Source organism: Agelaius tricolor, unplaced genomic scaffold (assembly GCF_023055355.1).
Source record: "Agelaius tricolor isolate 1412-34295 unplaced genomic scaffold, bAgeTri1.0.p SCAF_126, whole genome shotgun sequence".
In the NCBI taxonomy this organism is placed as follows: Eukaryota; Metazoa; Chordata; class Aves; order Passeriformes; family Icteridae; genus Agelaius; species Agelaius tricolor.
The window spans coordinates 70,367-85,091 of record NW_027269386.1 but is presented as its reverse complement, the minus strand read 5'-3'; the positions used below and the strand labels follow the sequence as shown (position 1 = coordinate 85,091).

Genomic DNA, 14,725 nt, shown 5'->3' with positions numbered 1-14,725 from the left:
GAATCCGAGGGATGGGGCATGTGGTGCCAGGCTGGCTCCTGCAGCGCCTGCTGGTACAGCTGCTCCTTGGGCAGCGGCAGCGGCCCCAGGGGACACACGCCCAGGGGACAGGGGGATGCTGACCTCGCCCAGGGAACCCCCGGGGACACCCCCAGAGCCCCCAGGGACACCCCCAGAGCCACCCCGGGGCCAGCAGCAGATCTGGGACAGAGAGGGGGGAATAAGGGGGGAAAATGGGGGAAAGATGGGGAAAGAAAGGGGAAAAAATAGGGAAAGAAAGGGGGAAAAAACGGGAAAATAAAGGGGGAAATAAAGGGGTAAAAATAGGGGGGAAAAAGGGAAAAAGTAGGGGGAATAAAGGGGGAAAATAGGGGGAAAATGGGGGGAATAAAGGGGGAAATAAAGGGGGGAAAAAAGGGAAAAAAAAAGGGGAAAAAATAGGGGGAAAAAAGGGGGGGGGGAAGGGAAAAAATAGGGGGAATAAAGGGGGAAATAAAGGGGGAAAAAAGGGGAAAATAAAGGGGGGAAAAAGGGGGAAAAGAGGGGGGGAAAAGGGGGGGAAAAAGGGGGGAAAAAGGGGGAATAAAGGGAAAAAATAGGGAAAGAAAGGGGGAAAAGATGGGGGAAATAAAGGGGGAAAAGGAGGGAAAAATGGGGGGAAAGGGGGGGAAAAAAGGGGGAAAATGAGGGGGAAAAAGGGGGAAAAATGGGGGGGAAATAAAGGGGGGAATAAGGGGGGAAAAGGGGGGAATAAAGGGGGAAAATGGGGGGAAAAAAGGGGAAGAAAGGAAAAAAAGGGGGAAAATAAAGGAGGAAAAATGGGGAAAATAAAGCGGGAAAAAGGGGGAAAAGGGGGAAAAAGGGAAAGAAAGGGGGGAATAAAGGGGGAAAGAAAAGGGGCAATAAAGGGGAAAAAAGGGAAAAAATAGGGGGAATAAAGGGGGAAATAAAGGGGGGAAAAGGCGGAAATAAAGGGGAAAAAAAAGGGAAAAGAAGCAGAAAAAAAACGGGGGAAAAGGGAAAAAAAGGAAAAAAAAAAGGGGAAAAAAAGGGGGAAAGAAGGGGGAAATAAAGGGGAAAATAAAGGGGGAATAAAGGGGGAAATAAAGGGGGGGAAAAAAGGGGAAAAATAGGGGAAAAGAGGGGAAAAAAGGGGGAAAATAAAGGAGGAAAAATGGGGAAAATAAAGGGGGAAAAAGGGGGAAAGAAGGGGGAAAGAAAGGGGGAAAAGGGGAAAAAAGGGGGAATAAAGGGGGGAAAATGGGGAAAGAAAAGGGAAAAAAAAGGGGGAAAATAAAGGGGGGAAAAGGGGAAAAATAAGGAAATAAAAGGGGAAAAAAGGGAAAGAAAGGGGAAAAAGGGGGAAAAAGGGGGGAAAAGGGAAGAAAAAGGGGGGAAAAAAAGGGGAAAAAAGGAGGGGAAAGAAACGGGAATAAAAGGAGGGAAAGGGAATAAAAAGGGGAAAATAATGGGGGAAATGAGGGGAAAAGAAGGGGGAAAAGAGGGGGTAAAAAGGGGGAAAAATAGGGGAAAAGAAGGGGAAAAAAGGGGGGAAAAGGGGGAAAAGGGGGCAAATAAAGGGGGAAAAAAGGGGGAAATAAAGGGGAAAAAGAGGGGAAAAAAGGGGAAAAAATGGGGGAAATAACGGGGGAAAAATAAAGGGGAAAAAGGGGAAAATAAAGGGGAAAATAAAGGGGGAAAAGGGGGAAAAAGGGGAAAGAAAGGGGAAAGAAGAGGGAAAAAAGGGGGGAAAAAGGGAAAAAAAGGGGAAAAAAAGGGGGAAAAGAAGGGAAAAAGAGGGAAAAAAAAGGGGAAAAAAGGGAAAAAGGGAAAAAAGAGAAAAAATCCATTAAAAATGAAGAAATAAATAAAAAAAAACCCAAAACCCCCCCCAAAATAGACAAGAAAATGGGTCAGGTTTGGGGGGATTTGGGGAATTTATGGGGGGGTTTGGGGGGGATTTTGGGGCGATTTTGGGGGGGTTTAGGGGAAGTTTAGGGGGAGATTTGGGTAAATTTGGGGGGTTTGGGGGCATTTGGGGGAGATTTGGGGGAATTTTGGGGATATTTGGGGGATTTTAGGGGGATTTGGGGAGATCTAGAGGAGGTTTAGGGGGATTTTGGGGGATTTTGGGGGGGATTTTAGGGAAGTTTAGGGGGAGATTTGGGGGAATTTGGGGAATTTGGGGGGGTTTAAGAGGAATTTGGGGGTTTTGGGGGGGAATTTTGGGGGCATTTGGGGGGGTTTAAAGGGAATTTGGGGGAATTTGGGGGGAATTTTGGGGGGGTTTAGGGGGATTTTAGGGGGATTTTGGGGGGATTTTAGGCAAGTTTAAGGGGAGATTTGGGGGGAATTTTGGGGTTTTGGGGAGGGCTCGGTGATTTTGGGGGTTGGGAGGGGAATTTTGGGGGGTTTAAGAGGAATTTGGGGATTTTCGGGGGATTTTGGGATTTTGGGGGATTTTGGGAGGATTTTGGGCGATTTTGGGGACATTTGGGGGATTTTAGGGAAGTTTAGGGGGATTTTGGGGGGATTTTGGGGGTTTTGGGGGGGATTTGATGATTTTGGGGGGATTTTGGGCCATTTTGGGGACATTTGGGGGGATTTTGGGGGGGTTCAATGAGGTTTAGGGGGGATTAATTAGGAGTTAATAAGGAGTTAATTACTGAGCTCCCCCAGGTGCAGGGGGAATCAGGGATTAATTAGGGGTTAATTAAGCTAATTAGCCATTAATTACCTCTCTCACAAGGTGCAGGGTGGGATTATGGATTAATTCAGGGTTAATTAGGCATTAATTAAGGGTTAATTAGCGGTTAATTAATTCATTCACTCCTCACCTCTCTCGCCGAGGTGCAGGGGGGGATCATGGATTATTTAAGGGTTAATTAAGGTTTAATTAACAGTTAATTAATTAATTAATTAACTCCTCACCTCTCTCGCCGAGGTGCAGGGGGGATTACAGATTAATTATGGATTATTTAAGGGTTAATTAGGCATTAATTAAGGGTTAATTAATTAATTCATTCACTCCTCACCTCTCTCTCCGAGGTGCAGGGGGGGATTCAGGGTAAATTAGGCATTAATCAAGGGTTAATTAGCAGTTAATTAACTCCTCACCTCTCTCTCCGAGGTGCAGGGGGGGATTATGGATTAATTCAGGGTTAATTAGGCATTAATCAAGGGTTAATTAGCAGTTCATTAATTAATTCCTCACCTCTCTCTCCGAGGTGCAGGGGGGATTACAGATTAATTAAGGGTTAATTAAGGATTAATTAAGGGTTAATTAATTCATTAATTCACTCCTCACCTCTCTCCCCGAGGTGCAGGGGGGATTACAGATTAATTATGGATTAATTAAGGGTTAATTAGGCATTAATCAAGGGTTAATTAGCAGTTAATTAATTAATTCACTCCTCACCTCTCTCTCCGAGGTGCAGGGGGGGATCATGGATTAATTCAGGGTAAATTAGGCATTAATTAAGGGTTAATTAGCAGTTCATTAATTAACTCCTCACCTCTCTCCCCGAGGTGCAGGGGGGGATCATGGATTATTTAAGGGTTAATTAAGGATTAATTAGCCGTTAATTCATTAATTCACTCCTCACCTCTCTCTCCGAGGTGCAGGGGGGGGATTACAGATTAATTAAGCATTAATTAAGGGTTAATTAGCAGTTCATTAATTCCTCACCTCTCTCTCCGAGGTGCAGGGGGGGATTCAGGGTAAATTAGGCATTAATCAAGGGTTAATTAGGCATTAATTAAGTGTTAATTAATTCATTAATTCACTCCTCACCTCTCTCCCCGAGGTGCAGGGGGGGCCCGGGCTCCTCCAGCCCCGCCCCCAGCGCCGCCCGCTCCGCCATGGACTTGAGGCTGCTCAGCGCCTCCGGGGCCTGCACATTGCCCAAAATCCCCGGGTTTGAACCCAAAATTCCCAAATTTTCCCCAAAAATTCCCATTTCCAACCTAAATTCACATTCTTCACAACATCCCCGAGTTTTTCTCCCAAAAATCCGGAATTTTTTCCCTCAGTTTTTCCCCAAATTCCCAAGTTTTTCCCCCAAAAATTCTCAATTTTTCCCCAAAATTCCCGAGTTTTTCCCCCAAAAATCCAGATTTTCCTGATTTTTCCTTAAATTCCCAATTTTTCGCCCAAAATTCCCAATTATTTTCCCCCAAAAATTCCCATTCCCCCCAAAATTCCCAATTTTCCCCCAATTCTTTTGCCCAAAATTCCCAATTTTTTCCCCAATTCTTTTGCCCAAAATTCTCCATTTTTTTGCCCCAAAATCCTCAATTTTCCCCCCAAAAAGTTCCCAATTTTTCCCCAATTCTTTTGCCCCAAATCCCCATTTTTCCGCCCAAAAGTTCCCAATTTTTTTCCCAATTCTTTTGCCCAAAATTCCGAACTTTTTGACCAAAATCCCCATTTCCTCACCCAAAATTCCCAATTTTCTGCCCCAATTCTTTTGCCCCAAATCCCCATTTTCTCCTCCAATTCTTTTGCCCAAAATTCTCCATTTTTTGCCCCAAAATCCTCAATTTTCCCCCCCAAAATTCCCAAATTTTCCCCAATTCTTTTGCCCAATATCCCCATTTTCTGCCCCAATTCTTTTGCGGAAAATTCTCCATTTTTAGCCGCAAATTCTCAATTTCCCCCCCCAAAATCCCCAGTTTTTCCCCAAAACAGTTCCAAATTTTTTCCCTGAATTCTTTTGCCCAAAATTCCGAAGTTTTTCCCCAATTCTTTAGCCCAAAAATCTCCATTTTTCCCCCAATTCTTTTGCCCCAAATCCCCATTTTTTTCCCCAATTCTTTTGCCCAAAAATCCCAATTTTTCCCCAGTTCTTTTGCCCCAAAATCCTCAATTTTCCCCCCAAAATTCCCGATTTTTTTCCCCATTTCTTTTCCCCCAAATTCTCCAGTTTTTGCCCAAAATTCCCAATTTTTTCCCCAATTCTTTTCCCCCAAATTCTCCATTTTTTGCCCAAAATTCCCGATATTTTCCCCAATTCTTTTACCCAAAATCCCCATTTTTCCACCACAAAATTCCCAATTATTTCCCCAATTCTTTTGCCCCAAATCCCCATTTTTTTCCCCAATTCTTTTGCCCAAAATCCCCATTTTCTGCCCCAATTCTTTTGCCCAATATTCTCCATTTTTTCCCAATTCTTTTACCCAAAATCCCCATTTTTCCACCACAAAATTCCCGATTTTTCCCCAATTCTTTTCCCCCAAATTCTCCATTTTTTGCTCCAAATCCCCATTCTTTCCCCCAATTCTTTTACCCAAAATCCCCATATTTCTGCCCCAAAATTCCCAATTTTTCCCCAATTCTTTTGCCCCAAATCCGCATTTTCTCCCCCAATTCTTCTGCCCCGAATTCCTCAATTTTCCCCTCAAAATCCCCATTTTCTGTCCCAATTCTTTTGCCCCAAATTCTCCATCTTTTGCCCAAAATTCCCAATTTTCTCCCCCAATTCTTTTGCCCAAAATTCTCCATTTTTCCCCAATTCTTTTGCCCAAAATCCCCATTCTCTCCCCCAATTCTTTTGCCCAAAATTCCCATTTTCTGACCCAATTCTTTTGCCCAAAATTCTCCATTCTCCCCCAATTCTTTTGCCCCCCAAAATCCCCATTTTCTGCCCCAGTTCTTTTGCCCAAATTCTCCATCTTTTGCCCAAAATTCCCAATTTTTTCCCCAATTCTTTTGCGCAATATTCCCATTTTCTCCCCCAATTCTTTTGCCCAGAATCCTCAATTTTCCCCCCAAAATTCCCAATTTTTCCCCAATTCTTTTGCCCAAAATCCTCATTTCCTCGCCCAAAATCCCCATTTCTCCACCCCAAAATTCCCGATTTTTCCCCAATTCTTTTGCCCCAAATCCCCATTTTCTCCCCCAATTCTTTTACCCAAAATCCCCATTTTTCCACCACAAAATTCCCAATTTTTCCCCAATTCTTTTCCCCCAAGTCCCCATTTTTCCCCCAATTCTTTTGCCCAAAATCCCCTTTTTCTCCCCCAATTCTTTTGCCCAATATTCTCCATTTTTCCCCAATTCTTTTGCCCCAAATCCCCATTTTCTCCCCCAATTCTTTTGCCCCAAATTCTCCATTTTTTCCCGCTCAAGATTCCAATTTTCCTCCCCAAAAAATTCCCATTTTTTCCCTGATTCTTTTGCCCAAAATTCTTCATTTTTCCGCCCCAAAATTCCCAATATTTTCCCCAATTCTTTTGCCCAAAATTCTCAATTCTTCTGCCCCAAAATCCTCAATTTTCCCCCCCAAAATTCCCAATTTTTTCCCCAATTCTTTTGCCCCAAATCCCCATATTCTTCCCAATTCTTTTACCCAAAATCCTCATTTCTCTGCCCCAAAATTCCCAATTTTTCCCCAGTTCTTTTGCCCCAAATTCTCCATTTTTTGCCCCAAATCCCAATTTTTTCCCCAATTCTTTTGCCCAAATTCTCCATTTTTTGCCCAAAATTCCCAATTTTTTCCCCAATTCTTTTGCCCCAAATCCCCATTTCCTCCCCCAATTCTTTTGCCCCAAATTCTCCATTTTTTTGCCCCAAAATTCCCGATTTTTCCCCATTTCTTTTGCCCCAAAATCCCCATTTTTCCGCCCCAAAATTCCCGAATTTTCCCCAATTCTTTTGCCCAAAATTCTCCATTTTTTTGCTCCAAAATCCTCAATTTTCCCCCCCAATATTCCCAATTTTTCCCCAATTCTTTTGCCCAAAATCCGGATTTTCTCCCCCAATTCTTTTGCCCAAAATTCTCCATTTTTCCCCAATTCTTTTGCCCAAAATCCCCATTTTCTCCCCCAATTCTTTTGCCCAAAAATCCCAATTTTCCCCCCAGTTCTTTTGCCCCAAATCCCCATTTTCTTCCCCAATTCTTTTGCCCCCAAAATTCCCATTTTCTCCCCCAATTCTTTTACCCAAAATCCCCTTTTTCTCCCCCAATTCTTTTGCCCCCCAAAATCCCCATTTTCTGCCCCAATTCTTTTGCCCCAAATTCTCCATTTTTTGCCCAAAATTCCCAATTTTTTCCCCATTTCTTTTGCCCCAAATTCTCCATTTTTTCTCTAATTCTTTTGCCCAAAATTACCCATTTTCTCCCCGAATTCTTCTGCCCTGAGTTCCTCAATTTTCCCCCCAAAATTCCCAATTTCTCCCCCACTCTTTTACCCCAAATCCCCATTTTCTGCCCCAATTCTTTTGCCCCAAATTCTCCATTTTTTGCCCAAAATTCCCAATTTTTTCCCAAAATTCTTTTCCCCCAAAATCCCCATTTTTAGCCCCAAAATCCCCATTTTTTGCCCAAATTCCCCCATTTTTCCCCCATTTCCTCACCTTGATGTCGGGGGCGGGGCCGAAGGGGGCGGGGCCGTTGAGCAGGGGCGGGGCCGCCCCTCCCCCCCCCTTGGGCTCGGGGAAGGGGGGGGAGGGGGAGGGGGCGGGGTTGGGGCCGAGGGCGGGGCCGAGCAGCGCCGCCCCTCCCCCACCCCCGGCTGAGGCCCCGCCCCCCGCGGGCTGGGGGGGAGGGGCGGGGGGCGGCTCCTTCCTGGGGGGAGGGGAGAGAGAAAAAGGGGTGAGAAAAATGGGGGAAAATGGGAAAAAATGGGGAAAAATGGGGGGAAATGGGGAAAAATGGGTGAGAAAAATGGGGAAAAATGGGTGAGAAAAATGGGGGAAAATGGGGAAAATGGGGAAATTGGGAAATTGGGAAAAATGGGTGAGAAAAATGGGGGGAAAAATGGGGGAAAATGGGGAAAATGGGTGGGAAAAATGGGTGAGAAAAATGGGGAAAATGGGGGGAAAATGGGAAAAATGGGGAAATTGGGGAAAAATGGGGAAATGGGGAAAAATGGGTGAGAAAAGGGAAAAATGGGTGAGAAAAATGGGGGAAAATGGGGAAAAATGGGGGGAAATGGGGGGAAATGGGGGAAAATGGGGAAAAATGGGGAAAAATGGGGGGGGAATGGGGAAAAATGGGGGAAAATGGGGGAAAATGGGTGAGAAAAATGGGGGGAATGGGGGAAATGGGGAAAAATGGGTGAGAAAAATGGGGGGAAATGGGGGAAAATGGGGGGAAATGGGGAAAAATGGGGGGAAATGGGGGGAATGGGGAAAAGGGGGAAAAATGGGGAAAATGGGGAAAAATGGGTGAGAAAAATGGGGGAAAATGGGGAAAATGGGGAAATTGGGAAATTGGGAAAAATGGGTGAGAAAAATGGGGGGAAAAATGGGGGAAAATGGGGAAAATGGGTGGGAAAAATGGGTGAGAAAAATGGGGAAAATGGGGGGAAAATGGGAAAAATGGGGAAATTGGGGAAAATTGGGTGAGAAAAGGGAAAAATGGGTGAGAAAAATGGGGGAAAATGGGGAAAAATGGGGAAAAATGGGGGGGGAATGGGGAAAAATGGGGGAAAATGGGGAAAAATGGGGGGGAAATGGGGAAATGGGGAAAAATGGGGAAAATGGGGGGAAATGGGTGAGAAAAATGGGGGGAAATGGGGAAAATGGGGAAAAATGGGGGGAAATGGGAAAAATGGGGAAAATGGGTGAGAAAAGGGGAAAATGGGAAAAATGGGTGAGAAAAATGGGGGGGAAAATGGGGAAAAATGGGGAAATTGGGAAAATGGGGGGAAAAAGGGGGGAAAATGGGGAAAAATGGGGGGAAATGGGAAAAATGGGTGAGAAAAATGGGGGAAAATGGGGAAAATGGGAAAAATGGGGAAAATGGGGAAAATGGGGAAAAATGGGGAAATTGGGGAAAAATGGGTGAGAAAAGGGAAAAATGGGTGAGAAAAATGGGGGAAAATGGGGAAAAATGGGGGAAAATGGGGGGAAATGGGGGAAAATGGGGAAAAATGGGGAAAAATGGGGGGGGAATGGGGAAAAATGGGGGAAAATGGGGAAAAATGGGGGGGGAAATGGGTGAGAAAATGGGGGGAAATGGGGAAAATGGGGAAAAATGGGGAAATTGGGAAAAATGGGGAAAATGGGTGAGAAAAGGGGAAAATGGGAAAAATGGGTGAGAAAAGGGGAAAATGGGAAAAATGGGTGAGAAAAATGGGGGAAAATGGGAAAAATGGGGAAATTGGGAAAATGGGGGGAAAAAGGGGGGAAAATGGGGAAAAATGGGGGGAAATGGGAAAAATGGGTGAGAAAAATGGGGGGAAATGGGGAAAAATGGGAAATTAGGAAAAATGGGGGAAAATGGGGAAAAATGGGGGAAAATGGGGAAAAATGGGAAAAATGGGTGAGAAAAATGGAAAATGGGGGAAAAATGGGGGAAAATGGGGAAATTGGGAAAAATGGGGGAAATGGGGAAATTGGGAAAAATGGGGGAAATGGGGGAAAATATTGGGATATTTTTGTGGGTATTTTGAGGTTATTTTGGGATATTTTCAGGGATTTTTGGGGTTACTATGGGATATTTTTGGGGGGATATTTTGAGGTTATTTTGGGGTATTTTCGGGGATTTTTGGGGGTATTTTGGGATATTTCGGGGGGTTATTTTGGGATATTTTGGGGATATTTTGAGGGATTTTTTGGGGTATTTTTGTGGCTATATTGGGATATTTTCAGGGATTTTTGGGATATTTTGGGGGGTTATTTTGGGGATATTTAAAGGGGATTTTCAGGGTTATTCTGGGATGTCCCAGGCACTCACGGGGCGCTGCCGGGGGAGGCTTTTTGGGGATACTTTGGGGATATTTTGGGGATATTTTGGGGATATTTTGGGGATATTTAAAGGGATTTTTGGGGATATTTTGGGGATGTTTTTAGGATAATTTCAGGGTTATTATGGGATGGTTTCAGGCACTCACGGGGCGCTGCCGGGAGAGGCTTTTTGGGGATATTTTGGGGATAATTTTGGGATAATTTTGAGGTTATTTTGGGATATTTTCATGGATTTTTTGGGGTATTTTTGTGGCTATTTTGGGATATTTTGGGGGGTTATTATGGGATATTTTGGGGATATTTTCAGGGATTTTTTGGGGTATTTTGGGGATATTTTGGGGATGTTTTTAGGATAATTTCAGGGTTATTATGGGATGGTTTCAGGCACTCACGGGGCGCTGCCAGGGGAGGCTTTTTGGGGATATTTTTGGGGTAATTTTGGGATATTTTGGGGATATTTTCAGGGATTTTTGGGGTATTTTTTGGGGTATTTTTGTGGCTATTTTAGGATATTTTGGGGGGTTATTATGGGATATTTTGGGGATGTTTTCAGGGATTTTCAGGGTTATTCTGGCATGGCTTCAGGGTTATTATGGGATGGTTTCAAGGTTATTATGGGATGGTTTCAGGCACTCACGGGGCGCTGCCGGGGGAGGCTTTTTGGGGATATTTTGGGGGGTTATTATGGGATATTTTGGGGATATTTTCAGGGATTTTCTGGGGTATTTTTTGGGATATTTTCAGGGTTATTCTGGGATATGGTTTCAGGGTTATTCTGGGATGGTTTCAGGGTTATTCTGGGATGGTTTCAGGGTTATTCTGGGATGGTTTCAGGGTTATTCTGGGATGTTTTCAGGGTTATTATGGGATGTTTTCAGGCACTCACGGGGCACTGCCGGGGGAGGCTTTTTGGCGATATTTTGGGGATAATTTTGGGATATTTTGGGGATTATTTTGGGATATTTTCAGGGATTTTTTGGGGATATTTTGGGGATGTTTTTAGGATAATTTCAGGGTTATTATGGGATGTTTCAGGCACTCACGGGGCGCTGCCGGGGGTGCCATGGCCCGGGGGCTGCCCCAGGGGGGGCTGGGCCCCTCCCCCGCTCAGCCCCGGCTCTGAGGCGCTGTCGGCAACGACCGAGCTGTAACCTGGGGGGGGAATAAAGAGAAATAAATAGAAATAAATGGAAAATAACACAAATAAATAGAAAATAACAGTCCCATTAACCCCTCCCAGTCCCATTAACCCCTCCCAGTCCCATTAACCCCTCCCAGTCCCTCCCAGTGTTCCCAGTATTCCTAGTCCCTCCCAGTCCCTCCCAGTTTGCCCAGTTCAGTTCCCACTCACTGGTGGCACCCCCAGTCCCATTAACCCCTCCCAGTCCCATTAACCCCTCCCAGTATTCCCAGTCCCTCCCAGTCCATCCCAGTATTCCCAGTTCGCACTCACTGGTGCCCTCCCAGTCCCTCCCAGTATTCCCAGTTTGCCCAGTTCAGTTCCCACTCACTGGTGCCCCCCCAGTCCCATTAACCCCTCCCAGTGTTCCCAGTGTTCCCAGTCCATCCCAGTATTCCCAGTTCGCACTCACTGGTGGCGCCCCCAGTCCCAGTAACCCCTCCCAGTGTTCCCATTAACCCCTCCCAGCATTCCCAGTATTCCCAGTGTTCCCAGTATTCCCAGTTCACACTCACTGGTGCCCTCCCAGTCCCTCCCAGTATTCCCAGTTTGCCCAGTTCAGTTCCCACTCACTGGTGCCCCCCCAGTCCCATTAACCCCCCCAGTCCTTCCCAGTCCCTCCCAGTTCTCCCAGTTCGCACTCACTGGTGGCGCCCCCAGTCCCATTAACCCCTCCCAGTGTTCCCAGTGTTCCCAGTCCCTCCCAGTTCTCCCAGTTCGCACTGATGGCGCCCCCAGTCCCATTAACCCCTCCCAGTGTTCCCAGTCCCTCCCAGTCCCATTAACCCTTCCCAGTCTCTCCCAGTATTCCCAGTTCGCACTCACTGGTGGCACCCCCAGTCCCAGTAAACCCTCCCAGTCCCTCCCAGTATTCCCAGTCCCTCCCAGTATTCCCAGTCCCTCCCAGTTCTCCCAGTTCGCACTCACTGGTGGCGCCCCCGTTCTGTTTCCCGGCCTGTTGAGCGCTGGGTGGGCGGGGCTGGGGCGCGCTGGGGGGCGGGGCCGGGGGCGGAGCCACGGCCTGGGCGTAGGGGGTGGGGGTGGAGCTCGGCGGGTGAGCCCCGCCCCCTCCGGGCCCGGCCCCGCCCCCTTTGGGGGCCCCCGCGCTTTGCGGGGGTTGGGGGCCTCCCCCAGGCCCCGCCCCCGGGGCGGAGCCAGAGCTGAGGGGGGCGGGGCCAGAAGAGGGGGCGGGGAATGGAGGGGGCGCGGCCGGGGAGGGGGCGTGGCCGTGGGGGAGGGGCTTGGCCCCGTTCTTGGCGGGAGACTGGAAGAGAAAAAGGACAGGAAGGGGTTAATTAATGGGGGAATTAATTGGGGGTAATTAATGGGGGTAAATAATGGGGGAATTAATTGGGGGTAATTAATGGGGGTTAATTAATGGGGGAATTAATTGGGGGGGTAATCAATGGGGGTTAATTAATGGGGGAATTAATGAATGGGGGTAATTAATGAGGGAATTAATTGGGGGTAATTAATGGGGGGTAATTAATGGGGGAATTAATTGGGGGTAATTAATGGGGGAATTAATTGGGGGGTAATTAATGGGGGTTAATTAATGGAGGGAGTTGATTAATGGGGGATAATTCATAGGGAGAGTTAATGAATGGGGGTTAATTAATAGAAGAATTATATAATGGCAGTTAATTAATTGGGGGCATTAATGAGGGTTAATTAATGAGGGAGTCAATTAATAGGGGATATATATATAATGGGGGTTAATTAATGGGGGAATTAACGGGGTTAATTAATAGCGGAGTTAATCAATGGGAGTTATTAATGAGCTAATTAACGGGGGTGAATACATCAGCAGTTGAATAATGAATGGATTAATTAATAGGTTAATTGATGAGGGGTTAATTAATTGGGGAGTTAATCAATGGGGATTAGTTAATGGGCAGTGAATAAATGTCGGGTTAAATAATGGATGGGTTAATTAATGGCGGCTTAATTAATGGGGGGAATTATATAACGAGGGGTTAATGAATGCGGGGTTTAATTAATGGGAGGGTAAATGGGGTTAATTAATAGGGGAAGTTAATTAATGGGGAGGTGAATTAATGAGGGGTTAAATAATGGGGGAATTAATTAACGGGGATGTTAATGGGGAGATTAATGGGGGGCTGAATTAATAGGGGTTAATTAATGGGGGGGTCAATTAATGAAAGATTAAATAATGGGAATAAATTAACAGGGATGTTAATTAATGAGGGGATTATTTAATGGGGGACAGTTAATTAATGGGGGCGCTGTTAATTGGGGGGAGAAACCATTGTAAATGTGGGGGGGAATGAAAGGGGGGCACTGAGGAATGGGAGAGTCCATTATGAAAACGGGGGGGGAGACGCCCCCTAAAATGGGGAGGGGTCTCCATGAAAATGGAAGAATCCATTATGAAAATGGGGGGGGGGGGAGAACCCCATAAAATTGGGGCTGGGGTCCCATAAAAAGTGGGAGGATCCATTATAAAAATGGGGGGAGACGCCCTAAAATGGGGCTGGGGTCCCATAAAAAGTGGGAGGATCCATTATAAAAATGGGGGGAGACGCCCTAAAATGGGGCTGGGGTCCCATAAAAAGTGGGAAGATCCATTATGAAAATGGGGGGGAGGACCCCATAAAATTGGGGCTGGGGTCCCATAAAAATGGGAGGATCCATTATGAAAATGGGGGGGAGGACCTCATAAAATTGGGGCTGGGGTCCCGTAAAAAATGGGAGGATCCATTATGAAAATGGCGGGGGGGGGAAGACCCCATAAAACTGGGAGGATCCATTATGAAAATGGGGGAGAGGACCCCATAAAATTGGGGCTGGGGTCCTGTAAAAAATGGGAGGATCCATTATAAAAATGGGGGGGGGAAGACCCCATAAAATTGGGGCTGGGGTCCCATAAAAAATGGGAGGATCCATTATAAAAATGGGGGGAGACGCCCTAAAATGGGGAGGGGCCTTTAATGGGAAGACCCCATTAAAAACGGAAGAATCCATTACAAAAACGGGGGGGGGGGGGGGACACTGCCTCAAATGGGAGAATCCATTGCAAAAACGGGGGGGAAAACCCCTAAATCGGGGGGGGATTTAAAGGGGGGGGGGGTTAATAAAAGGAAAAGGGGATTAAAAAGGGGGCGGGGGGCACCCCCAGACCCGAGGACCCCCCCCAAAAGTCGGGGTCCCCCCTCACCTGTCCCACCTCGCTGTCCGTGGAGCGGCCGCGCTTTTTGTCGTCCTCAGAGTTCTCCTGAGGGGAAAATGGAGGGGAGGGGTCAGGGGAGGCCTGAAATGGGGAGGGGACCCCGAAATTGGGGAGGGGGCCCAGAAATTGGGGAGGGGAAACCGAAATTGGGGAGGGGAAACCGAAATTGGGGAGGGGAAACTGAAATTGGGGAGGGGACCCCGAAATTGGGGAGGGGAAACTGAAATTGGGGAGGGGACCCCGAAATTGGGGAGGGGACCCCGAAATTGGGGAGGGGTCAGGGGAGGCCTGAATTGGGGAGGGGGCCCCGAAATTGGGGAGGGGACCCCGAAATTGGGGAGGGGAAACCGAAATTGGGGAGGGGGAACCGAAATTGGGGAGGGGAAACTGAAATTGGGGAGGGGAAACTGAAATTGGGGAGGGGAAACCGAAATTGGGGAGGGGGAACTGAAATTGGGGAGGGGTCAGGGGAGGCCTGAATTGGGGAGGGGACCCCGAAATTGGGGAGGGGAACCCCGAAATTGGGGAGGGGACCCAGAAATTGGGGAGGGGACCCCGAAATTGGGGAGGGGAAACCAAAATTGGGGAAGGGGCCCCGAAATTGGGGAGGGGACCCCGAAATTGGGGAGGGGAACCCCGAAATTGGGGAGGGGTCAGGGGA

At 46.9% G+C, this 14,725-nt stretch overlaps 1 protein-coding gene across 13 annotated transcripts in view; it reads right to left on the bottom strand.

The window, feature by feature from the left end:
• The window catches only part of CNOT3 (CCR4-NOT transcription complex subunit 3), a 48,624-nt gene that overhangs the window by 6,648 nt on the left and 27,251 nt on the right, over nt 1-14,725 (bottom strand). For 12 of the 13 annotated variants that reach the window (XM_071420133.1, XM_071420130.1, XM_071420131.1 and 9 more), the window contains 6 exons: nt 14,053-14,109; nt 11,802-12,138; nt 10,738-10,846; nt 7,358-7,568; nt 3,794-3,893; nt 10-201 (listed from right to left, as the gene is read on the bottom strand). In XM_071420133.1, coding sequence (XP_071276234.1) covers nt 10-201; nt 3,794-3,893; nt 7,358-7,568; nt 10,738-10,846; nt 11,802-12,138; nt 14,053-14,109 — 1,006 coding nt within the window. The remainder of the gene's footprint in view (nt 1-9; nt 202-3,793; nt 3,894-7,357; nt 7,569-10,737; nt 10,847-11,801; nt 12,139-14,052; nt 14,110-14,725) is intronic. The other variant, XM_071420137.1, reaches the window with a different exon arrangement.